A 12,346-nucleotide genomic window follows, 5' to 3' on the forward strand; every position below is an offset into this window, starting at 1 on the left:
ATGTTTTGCATAACTTGCAGGATGTTGGCTCAAAACCTGTGAGGATGTTGGTATTGCTCAGCGCTGCTATGTAGATCAAGCTGAAAAAAAGTGGAATTGGTGCATTGTTGTAATATCCATTTCAGAAATTTCAAACGAATTCTCTTCATGGAGGTCTACACTCACCGGACACTTTATTAGGAACACCCATCCACCTGCTGTCTGTTTTATGCACTTATCTAAATCAGCCAGTCCCTTGACAGCAGCACAATGCATCAAATAATGCAGATACAAATCTTCAGTTAATGTTCACTTCAAACATCAGAACGGGAAAAATTGTGATCTCACAGTGAAGTGTGACTTTCTTTCACTGTGGCATGGGTGCTGGTTTGAGCCAGATGGACTGGTTTGAGTATTTCAGAAACTGCTGATCTCCTGGGGTTTTCACACACAACAGTCTCTCGAGTTTACACAGAATGGTGCGAAAAACAAACATTGAGTAAGTGACAGTTCTGTGGGTGGAAACAAACGCCTTGTTGATAAGAGCGGTCAGAGGAAAATGGCCAGATTGAGCAGTTTGAGCTGCCAGGAGGGTATAGTAACTCATATAAATCACTCTTTACAACCGCGGTGAGCAGAAAAGCATCTCCACATGCAACAGCAGAAGACCACATTGGGTTCCACTCCTGTGAAGAATAAGTTCCTATTAAAGTGGCCGGCGAGTGTGTTTATATCAACCAATTCACAATGTAGCTGAATACTTTAAGATTATGGCGGCAGCCGTCTTGGATGACCTCCTCACCTCCCGTGATGAAGAAGCTGGAATTTAAGCTGGCAGTATACAGTCTGTGATTGGTCGAAACATCATTTCCAGATTTTGTGTGTTTGCAGAAGCAGCAGCACAAACCCTTTCTCAGGGCTGCCAACTTTTCGAAATTCCTTGGAGTGAGATATTTTTTGGGGGGGGTCAACGGCAAAATTTTTCCGCACACCATGCAGTAAGTGGGAATTTTGTATTCAGTTTGATATTCTCTTGTCCCCCTGCATTCTGGTGTTTTGTTTGTGGGTCGTCCAGCTGGAGATGGACAATTGGGGGGGGGGGGGGGGGTTGAGATTTTGGATATAGTAGATGTTCCTGCATTCTGGTGGATTTTTGGAGTGGCCTGCTGTGCCATACCTACATTCTTACACACCCTGACTTGCCAGGCCTTCAGCTTGTGGCCAACAAAAGCACCAAGTTTTGGCTTAAAAGCCCCCACACTAGAAAACGACAGATGACTGCCAATGTTCCTGTAGCCCTATAGACCTGTGTTTCAGATTTAAAGGCAAGTTCATGTTTGAAAATATTTCATCAGCTAAGCCTAAACACCTTCTGAATTGAAACTAAATGTTAAGTTTTTAATAACTGTTGCAAAAAATAAGATTGTCCCTCACTGACTATTCATTATGCATTTAAGGGCTTTCCCCACCACTGGGTTCAGCAGAAGATTGGCATGGGGAAAAATATCAACAGCAAAAGAACAAATAAAATGCTTAAACAGTAAGCAAAATGTGCATGTGCTACAAGAAACATTACAATGATTAAGTTTGAACAGTATTGAAACACAAAAAGCTGAACCTTGGCCATAGGTGGGACTGTGCACACAAAGTTGGGCTTAAAAATGTGTCATACTTAAATAAGCTATATTAATATATTTCTTATTAATTTATTTCTTATCTATGTCGTAATAGAACATTCGTCAGGGCCTGTTATCTGACAAATATTCTCTACCTGTCTTGCCCTCTTTGAAACCCCGTCTCCTCAGTATATTGTTCTGTATTTTTTTTTTTTTTAATTATTCACAAGTTCAAGTTCTTTGATATTACAGGTGACCATGCTTTATTTACTTTAACTGAGCAATTACATACATCATAAATAATTAAAAATAAATACCCTGTAAATAAACAATAGGTATGGTGGCTAATGGCTCTTCTTGCATTTGTAATATCTCTTACTTGCTTTATTTTACAACATTTCCAGTATGGCTTCAAATAAAGTCATAAAGTATGAGAACATACAGTAAGCAAACTAAAAATGCGCTTAATAACTGTGTGCTAAGGAGGTGCTCTCCCGTGCTGCTTGTTGGGGAAGGTAGAGGCTGTGGCACGGCAGGAGGCCTATAATGATTTAGCATGCCTAGTACACAGCTCTTGATATGGCATTAAATATTCTCACAACACTTATAGGCTAAAATGATTAAGAAACTTTATATAAGTTCATAATTACGCCAGTAGCACCACACATTGGCGTGCATATGTACAAACCTGTCTGAGACACCCGTCTTCAACTCGGATACCTTCTTCTCTCTCCTCTTCCTCTAAATTGACAGTAGGCAATTATCCAACTTCCGGCGAGTGCAGCATCATTAGATGCGCCACCTACCATAGGGGAGTGTGTACAGAAGGGAACACCTCTCTGCCTGTTTAGCCGTGCGTAAGGCGTAATTGATCGATCGCAAGTGGTTGGCGCGACGCAATGGGTAGCCTAGATTAGATAGATAAACTAGATTTTTTTTCTAGCGTGAGAAATTGGAGGTATGGCGTGTGAAGACAATCAAATGCGTGTGTCTCACGCTCATTGCGTGAGAGTTGGCAGCCCAGCCTTTCTGATATACACCACTTCCTTCTTCCTGATCAGTTTGTGCTTTGCAAAATAAACCCTATAACTAACATCTGTCACATCCCCCATCCAAACGCCATACGCTGATTTATATATCTAAACAGCATGGCTGCTATTACAAATTGATACTGATTAACAAAAGCGGTACGAAAAGCATTTCTTTCTCCAGTAGTTCAGTGGGGGTCAGCTCATAGTCCTCACAACACCATTCTGCACCGAAGCAAGAGGTCAAAGCTTTTTTTTTTTTTAATTGTCCTTTCAACCATATACAGTTGGTACAGTACACAGTTAAAACAAAAACAATGTTTCTCCAGGACCATGGTGCTACATTAAACATCACGGGACTACAAATCGACAAATAACATTAAGTGACATTTAACAGTTATTCCATGAAATCGAGTCGTACATGAGCCGACGAGGCGCGTAGCACTGAGTTGGCTATAAGCCCTGTACGACAAGATTGAGTGGAATAACTGTTTTATTCTATCCACATTCACTGGATTGAGAAATGGAGCATTTTGATTTTTTGCAAATTCGATAAATAAAAACTTGATACAAAACATCCGACAAAATCATTTCCGCTTAATGTAAACAAACGGGTGAAATCTCATTATCTCTAGCCGCTTTATCCTGTTCTACAGGGTCGCAGGCAAGCTGGAGCCTATCCCAGCTGACTACGGGCGAAAGGCGGGGTACACCCTGGACAAGTCGCCAGGTCATCACAGGGCTGACACATCGACACAGACAACCATTCACACTCACATTCACACCTACGGTCAATTTAGAGTCACCAGTTAACCTAACCTGCATGTCTTTGGACTGTGGGGGAAACCGGAGCACCCGGAGGAAACCCACGCGGACACGGGGAGAACATGCAAACTCCGCACAGAAAGGCCCTCGCCGGCCACGGGGCTCGAACCCGGACCTTCTTGCTGTGAGGCGACAGCGCTAACCACTACACCACCGTGCCACCCACCGGTGAAATGATGGTAGCAATTTGTGAAAAATACAATAATAATAATAATAATACTAATGCTTGGGAGGAGAGATACGTTCTTACCATCAAACACTTGTTCCATATTTTGTTGCTTTTTATTTTTTTTGTTTTCAAGTAGTTTTTATGTCATCCTCGGTTGGTTCAGTAACACGCTCCGCCATTTTGTTTTTCTCTACACACAGTATATGAGCTGATATTGTAGTAGTAGAGTAGCCAATCGAAGTGTGCGATTGCTCATATCAAATGAATGTGGATAGAATAATGAGATTTTCTCTTTAAGTAAACCAACAATTGGTTCATCATTTGAAGTATACCACCAGCTTTACACAGACAGCAATATAGTTTAACTTTTAACCTAAATCTATACATAAAAACCCTCCTGACATTTAAAGATATGAAAAAGTGTTACTAGAAAGTTACAGATGAACCTTGATAATGACAGTGTTGTTCTCTGTGATCTAGATCACTATTGTGTCCTTGGTGATCTTGGATGCCTTATTTGTACTGTGTGAGCTGCTCTTAGACCTGTCCATAATCGAAGCCGACAAGGAGCACATCGCGCCACAGGTGAGCTGAAGCAAGATCCAACGCAAAGTAGTTTCATCATCAGAAAGGAAAGTCCTCATCAGTTGTTCCTCGTTTTGTCGTTCTGTAGGTGTTTCGTTACCTCAGCTTGGCACTGCTTACCTTCTTCGTGGTGGAGTTGGGCTTTAAGCTGTACGCGTATCGGCTCGAGTTTTTCCACCACAAGTTTGAAGTGTTTGATGCGATTATCGTGATCGTGTCCTTCATCCTGGATATCGTCGACCTCTCCAAAAAAAACGCCTTCGATGCCACGGGTCTGCTCATCCTGCTCAGGCTGTGGAGGGTGGCCAGGATCATTAACGGTACGGCTCATGTATAGTTCAGGGAAGTTTTTATTTTAAACTTTGTGCTGTTTACCTTCTGAAACAGTCCCCCTTAACTCGACAGGGTGTTTTAGTATCTCAGAGAGACTCCTTTTTTCTGGTTTCTGATGTTACATGTCAATGTCAAGCAATACAGAGTCAATTCATAGCTTAAAACCATTTTAATTTGCATGCAAAAAAATTAAATTAAAATACTGACCTTAACCTTGTATATCCAAACTACAGGTACAACCTTTGAGTTTAGTGATTTACATGGGGGGGAAATGTCTTGCCTCAAATTTTAAATCAACCAGAAAATATTTGGTGACTTAAAGGAACAGTCCACCGTATTTCCATAATGAAATATGCTCTTATCTGAATTGAGACGAGCTGCTCCGTACCTCTCCGAGCTTTGCGCGACCTCCCAGTCAGTCAGACGCGCTGTCACTCCTGTTAGCAATGTAGCTAGGCTCAGTATGGCCAATGGTATTTTTTGGGGCTGTAGTTAGATGCGACCAAACTCTTCCGCGTTTTTCCTGTTTACATAGGTTTATATGACCAGTGACATGAAGCAAGTTCAGTTACACAAATTGAAACGTAGCGATTTTCTATGCTATGGAAAGTCTGCACTATAATGACAGGCGTACTAACACCTTCTGCGCGCTTCGGCAGCGCATTGATATCTGAGCTCCGTATCAATGCGCTGCCGAAGCGCGCAGAAGGTGTTAGTACGCCTGTCATTATAGTGCGGACTTTCCATAGCATAGAAAATCGCTACGTTTCAATTTGTGTAACTGAACTTGCTTCATGTCACTGGTCATATAAACCTATGTAAACAGGAAAAACGCGGAAGAGTTTGGTCGCATCTAACTACAGCCCCAAAAAATACCATTGGCCATGCTGAGCCTAGCTACATTGCTAACAGGAGTGACAGCGCGTCTGACTGCGTCTGACTGACTGGGAGGTCGCGCAAAGCTCGGAGAGGTACGGAGCAGCTCGTCTCAATTCAGATAAGAGCATATTTCATTATGGAAATACGGTGGACTGTTCCTTTAAGTAAAAGGGGTGTGTCTCAAATCACATACCGTGTTCTATATTCTTACGTCATATTCTGTGTCCTTGACGGTCTCCGAACTGGATGGTGTGGAAGGAACTGCATCATCGTAAAACAAATGCTAAATGAACATGGCGCATCACTGCATGTTACCTCGCATCATTAATCCATCAGAACAGTCTCCACAAATGCAAATGTTGGATGAGGACCCTGGTGAAAAATAAATGTACTTTATTGTATTTAAAGTACATTTATATTTTCAATAGTATATTGAAAATGTACTTACACAAATTGTACTTTTTGTAAATATATAAGTATACTAACATCACGCTTTCGCGCTAACACTTTTAACACACTTTAAAATAATTATACTATATTACACTTTATAGAAATATATTATACTAAAATATACTTTAAGTGAAAGTTATGTGTAATTTAGCACATAAAAGTACATTAAATACACTTCAAGTTGCACTTTTCTACAATTTAATTACAATTAAAATATATTTAGTACAAAATTAGTTGTTCCAAAATAGCATGCCTCAAGTTGACTAATCATAAACACGTGAAGTACCGGTATATTGATGATTAGTGTGGCTTCAAGTACACAAAAGTATGCTAAATTTTAGTACACTTGGCACATTTCTTTTTCACCAGGGGAGGCTTGGGGTGCAGTCAGTGTTCCAGTTCATCCCAAAGGTGTTCAGTGGGGTTGAGGTCAGGGCTCTGTGCAGGACACTTGAGTTCTTCTCCTCTTGTCAAACCATGTCTTCATGGAGCTTGCTTTGTGCACGGGAGCATTGTCATGCTGGAACAGGTTTGGGTTTTTTAGTTCCAGTGAAGGGAAATTGTAACGCTACAGCATAGAGAGACATTCTGTACAATTGTGTGCTTCCAACTTTGTTGCAAGAACCACATATGGGCGTGATGTTAGGTGTCCACAAACATTACATTACAGGCATTTAGCGGATGCTCTTATGCAGAGCGATGTACAACATACCGGGAGCGGTTTTGGGGGGTTAGGTACCTTGCTCAAGGTCACTTCAGCCATTCCTGCTGGTTCAGGGAATCGAACCAGCAACCTTTCGGTCCCAAAGCTGCTTCTCTAACCTATGGAGCACTTGCATGTGACGTCACAACCGATCCAGATTGTGACAGACGCCATCGTGTCGGTCAAAAGCCATATTCCGCCTTCTACTTCTGGTTCTACTTCTGCTTTTACTTCTACCTTTTCTTCTGGAAAACCCTACTATATACAATTCTACTACAACGGCTGCGGCTACAAGTTCTCCCTACCTGTGCACGTTTATGTTTTTTGTGTGTATTTTTGCGTGTTGTTCGTCTGTACCGGACTTCAATATCCACTACAACCATATGGACTTACTGGACATTGGTTTCCAGCAGAAAATGACGGTTTGTAGCGATTTCCATCGCATGCACAACATTCCGGATGAGAAAAAAAAACAAAAACATTCCGGACGAGACCAGCGGGGTCTCCGTGGATTGTTATCAGAAGCAAAGCGAAGGAGGCGGTGTCGGGAGCAGAAGCAAAAGCGAGGCTGTAGAGCCGGCCTGTTGACTAAGCTCAGAAAACAGCCACTCAAATCTCCACTGCCAAGCCGCTACCTCTCCAACGCCAGATCCATGTAAACAAGACGGACGATTTGGAATTACAGCTGGAATTACCTTATTCTATTCTATAATCGGCTGGTCAGTGCTATACTCAATACTTAAGTGACTTACCCATCCAATGAGGATTCTTTGTTTACAAGATGCCACATCTGAGTCGCTGACAAATCCTGAATTTCTGTAGAGATAACTGTCCAGAGATTTATAAGCACGCAGTGCTTCACCACTGAACAGCGAGGGAAAGTTAATGAGGTATTCCGCTGGCAGTTCAAAATCCGGTCGTGAAAACTCCGTCCGGTAAGCCATAAGGGTCACAAATCTGTAGATCGTTTATTTTAGACATATATCTAGCTATCTGTTCATTAGAAAAATGAGCCGTGTAGTCCATCGGTTGAAATTGATCCATTCTGTACACGAGTGCAGCAGTATTCAGCGGTGTTTTTGACCGACAAGATGGCGGTTGTGTACTTTCCGGTCACGTGACTGCAAGATCTCTATAGGCCATGGCTTCCCCTCATTTGCCCATATAGCGCATGTTCTAATTTTAGCATTGCGAGATGGTAAGGAATAGTTTAGCATATTTACACTGCCCAAAAACTGATCTCTCAGGGTGAAATGCTGTATTTACAACAAATTGTTAAACAGTAGCACTGGACATCCTGCTGCTGTGGATCTCCTATCAGAAAAACATCCAAGAACATTCAAGGTAGAAATCTGAGAAACGCAAAATTTGATTCCTTTTGTACGTTTTTCTGTTCTCTCTCTCTCTCTCCTGTAGGTATTCTGTTGTCGGTGAAGAGTCAAGCTCATCACAAAGTGCAGAGGATGAAAGCTGCAAACGATCATCTCCTCCTTCAAGTCAGAGAGCTGCAAGAGCAGAAAACCGCACTGGTAAGTGTTTGACCTGCTGAGCAGACTAAGGAGTACATAACGTTCATAGTTTTAACATCTTCCCTGCTTGAAACTGTAATGTGCAAATCTGAGCTCAACTTTTATTCTATCCACATTCACTGGATATGAGCAATCGCACGCTCTAATTGGCTACCAGCTCATATACCGTGAGTAGAGGAAAAACAAAATGGCGGAGCGTGTTGCTGAACCAACTGAGGATGAAATAAAAAAAACACAAACCCTCGAAAAAATACAAAAAGCAATAAAATATGGAATGAAAGTATTTAATGATAGGAACTTTTTTTTTCTTCAAGAATTATCATCGCATTTCACAAATTGCTACTGTCATTTCGCCGACTCGTTTACATGGACATTCAGAAATGATTTTGTCAGACATTTTATATAAAAGTTCTTATTTATTGAATTTGCAAAAAGTAAAAATGCTCCGTTTTTCAAAATCCAGTGAATGTGGATAGAATAAAATGGTTATTCCACTCAATCTTGTCGTACACGGATTATAGACAACTCGGTGCCACGCACCTCGTCGGCTATCAACACGTGTACGACTCGATTTTGTCGATAACTTAATTGTTGTTTGTTACAATTTTCCAGTCCGCTGTCTATCAGGTCTACATATTTGCTCATACTGCCAAAAAAACAAACAAACCCAGAATAACTCTTCTCCTGGAAATTTGAGGGCAGTTGTTACATTATATAAATCATGAAATAAAAACTACAACCATTATACTCTCTCTGTGAATACTGAGAAGAGAGAAGGTCTAACCAAAACTGTACTTCTGGACTTTTATCATCTTTATACTTTAATGATCCAGGGATAGAAAGTAGTTCTGGTTACTTATACTCTCCCTGAGGGTCTGTCGTATTCACTATTAACACAATCACAAAGTATTCCCACTGACAAAAAGTAGTCCCGTCTCTGAAAGGATCAATGTTATAGATTTAGAAAGGTTTAAAATACAGTACAGGTAGTCGTCGACTTACGACTGCGTTTGGTTACGACTGACCGGTCGTAAACCGATCTGGTCGTAAGTCGGCCTATGTTAAATGAACGTAAGTATATTGTGATGTGTAATGATACTGTAATCATCTTAAAGTCTTATTTTATCAACATTTTCTTATTTCATTACCTTGGCTCATTATTTGGTTTAAGTCAAACACTGCGTACTACACTGCGTACAGGACAATTCGTTTAACATGTGCAAAACAAAAAATACGAAATACAGGTGTGAAAAATAGAAAACATTTTAGTTTGAAACATGGCAAAATACAAATGTAAAACATGGCAAAATACAAAACTTAGTGACCGCTGGCATCACTGGTGCTTGGCTGTGGGTCGTCTACGTCATCATCAGCTGTTGCAGCGCTCGGGCTGGCGGGAGCATTTGCTCGTTTCATAAACCAGGAGCTGCGGCGGAAACTATATGACGGAGTGCGCGAGGGAGCGTGAGAGAGACTGCGTGTGTACCTGGAGCTGGGGTGGAAACTGTCGTACGCTCAGCTGGGAAACACTTGCCAGTCATAACCAGACGGTCGTAAAGTCGATCGGTCGTAAGTTGCATAGGTCGTAAGTCGACGACTACCTGTACTGTGCAAAAGTCTTAGGCACGTGTAAAGAAATGCTGTAGACCAAATACAGCTTGAAAATAATTTTAAAATGTTTTAACGTAAAAAAAATAAAATGCTATAATCAGTAAGCCATAATAAATGAAACAAAAGGGGTGTTCACACGGCACATATTTGCATCGATGCTGCACCGATGTATTTTGTTGCGATATACCTTACACCGGTGTAAATTTTGTGGAGCGTTCACACATCACAAACCTGCAGAAGCGTGTTAGCACCGGTGCAGCCCCACTTGCGTTCACACGGCAGTTTTTGTGACCGTGCTATGCGATAGTAATAATGCAGAAATGAAATATGCGCATGCGTGAAAATGTACTTCCTTTTCCCGGTTGTCATGGCATCACCAAGCGCCGGGAAAACAACGTGGATGAAGACACCGGTGTTGCCAGATACTGCTGACGTTTTCCAGCCCAAAATATGTTCAAATCCGCCAAAATGCACTTAAAACCGCCCAATCTGGCAACACTGGAAGACACGCAGTTCTGTTGTTGTTGATATTCGCCATTTTGGAAGCGCAAAATACCAGGATGCAAATTATGCAATGCCCGTATGTAATCAACTCTCCTCACGCGTAGCGAGTCTACCCCTGTAGCGTTCAGACGTCCCATTTTATATCGGTGCTGCCCCGCAAACTAGCATTTACTCCGGAGTAAATTTCTTAAACCACCTCCCGAGCAGGGTTAGATTTGCACCGGTTTAAGCAGCTTTCAGGGGCGACACCGGTATAACTTTGTACCGTGTGAACGCTCTACCGGGGCAGCCCCGGTGCTACACTGGAGTATAAGTTGCCGTGTGAACACCTCTATAGTCAATATTTGGTGTGAGACTATCCTTTGCTTAACCCATTGACGCCTGAAACGCCTGCAAAAAACCGTCTGCAAATGCCTAAGCCAGTTTTTAGAAAAGGTCCCCATCTGCCTGAGGGTTTTCTGAAATAAAAATAATTAATTGAAAACACCTATGAAAAATTAAATATCTCAGCCTCTGAAGCACATAAAGACATGAAATAAGTTGCATTTAAAAGATAAAATTCTCTGCTTTTATTGGATCATGCTCATTCATCATTAACACGAACACATTTTTATTAAAAAAAAAAACAAATCTGGCATGCGTCTTGAAAATAATGACAAAATCAACAATGCTGTGTTATGCAACAACCAGCATTTGGGGCAATGTTGCGTTATGCAACAACCGGCGCTAGGGGCAATGTTGCGCGACGCAGCATCCGGCGTCAATGGGTAAAAAAAAAATAGTAGTCTCGGGTACAATGAGTGCAGTTTTATGCGGAAATGAACTGCAGGTTTTACTGAGCATCTTCCAGAACCAGCCACAGTTCTTCTGGACACTTTGACTATCCCACTCGCTTCTTCGTTTTGCACCAAAACCCAGTAGCCTTCGTTATGGTTTCTTTTTAATCTGAAAAGTCGTCTCTTCTGGAAATATGCTGCTCAGATATAAACTTTTTTTTCTGTAACATTTAACTGTGTGCTGGAAAGTGAATGAACGTTGGGAACTCTAAAATGTTTTTGTACTGACTCGATAGTGTAGAAGTCATAAAATAGAAATCTATAACAAAGTTTGTATTGGGGGCCCAAAACCCACACACAATATGGTGCCTAAGACTTTTAAACAGTACTGTACATCTTTTAATAACCTTCCATAGGCTTCCATTATTAGTGTTGACTAAACAGGCTGCGTGTTCTTATCTCAGGGAAAGGTGCCAAGATTTCCAGAAGTAATCACAAGTGCGGTGGGCAAACATTGAAGTATTGTGTTAAATATTCAGGAAATATTAAATTTTTGCCACTAGTTGAAGTTGGTTATCAGGCTCAACATACTTTTGATATGTATCACACAGCCAGTTATACAGGGTGTCTGAAAAATTATCTTTACAACTTTTATCTGATAGAAAATTCAGCCAGGTGATGTAGAAATACTAGGATTGTCTCCTTTTTCAGAGAAACACTTTAATACCAAGTTTTCTCAGCACAGCTGATCTTAAAAGCAGCTATATGGATATACTGCAGCGTACAGAGCAGCGTTTGGACTATCACATGGAAGTTTTGTGCATCACTAATGGTGCTTATATTAAATATTTGTAACTTCAGTACTTTTAAGAACAAAACAAAACTCTTTTTTGTGTCCAAATTTCCTTCGTGTGTGTGCGCTAGTAAAGTTTCATTTCAAGTCTCAAGGTTGTGTCCCCCCCAAAAGAATTACCTTGTATAGTGAGCACAGTAGGCTACGTTTGCTAGATTAGCTTTTACTTACTAGGTCACTCATTTTGATATCAGGCTTGTGATTGGTGATGGTGTAACATGTCCAAGCTTTGTCAAAGGTTAGCCCCACCCACTTTACATCGAAAGGAGGGAATTTGTAGCAAAGTACATGGACGCACTGACCACGAGCTGGCCTAGTGGTTAGCAGGTCCACCTCCTGACCGGGAGATTGCGGTCACAGTCAGGTCATACCAAAGACCATTATCAAAATGGTGAGGGACGCCACAATACAGATGCAAGCAGGGAGTCAAACTCTTATAGTTACCAGAGGACCGACCCCCCCCCCACTGTAACCCCAGCAATGTAATAGGCGAGAGGCCGAGGGCT

General features: G+C 41.4%; 2 protein-coding genes across 3 annotated transcripts in view; one reads left to right on the forward strand and one right to left on the reverse strand.

Moving 5' to 3' along the window:
* Positions 1–12,346, forward strand: part of hvcn1 (hydrogen voltage-gated channel 1) — a 32,208-nt gene that overhangs the window by 12,934 nt on the left and 6,928 nt on the right. For both annotated transcript variants that reach the window (XM_060908917.1, XM_060908918.1), the window contains exons 3-5: positions 4,098–4,202; positions 4,291–4,522; positions 7,984–8,096. In XM_060908917.1, coding sequence (XP_060764900.1) covers positions 4,098–4,202; positions 4,291–4,522; positions 7,984–8,096 — 450 coding nt within the window. The remainder of the gene's footprint in view (positions 1–4,097; positions 4,203–4,290; positions 4,523–7,983; positions 8,097–12,346) is intronic.
* The window catches only part of tctn1 (tectonic family member 1), a 44,821-nt gene continuing 38,529 nt past the window's right edge, over positions 6,055–12,346 (reverse strand). The window contains exon 15 of the mRNA XM_060908910.1: positions 6,055–8,072. The gene's annotated coding sequence lies outside the window, so the exon portion shown is untranslated. The remainder of the gene's footprint in view (positions 8,073–12,346) is intronic.

This window comes from Neoarius graeffei, chromosome 25 (genome assembly GCF_027579695.1).
Source record: "Neoarius graeffei isolate fNeoGra1 chromosome 25, fNeoGra1.pri, whole genome shotgun sequence".
NCBI classification, from domain to species: domain Eukaryota; kingdom Metazoa; phylum Chordata; class Actinopteri; order Siluriformes; family Ariidae; genus Neoarius; species Neoarius graeffei.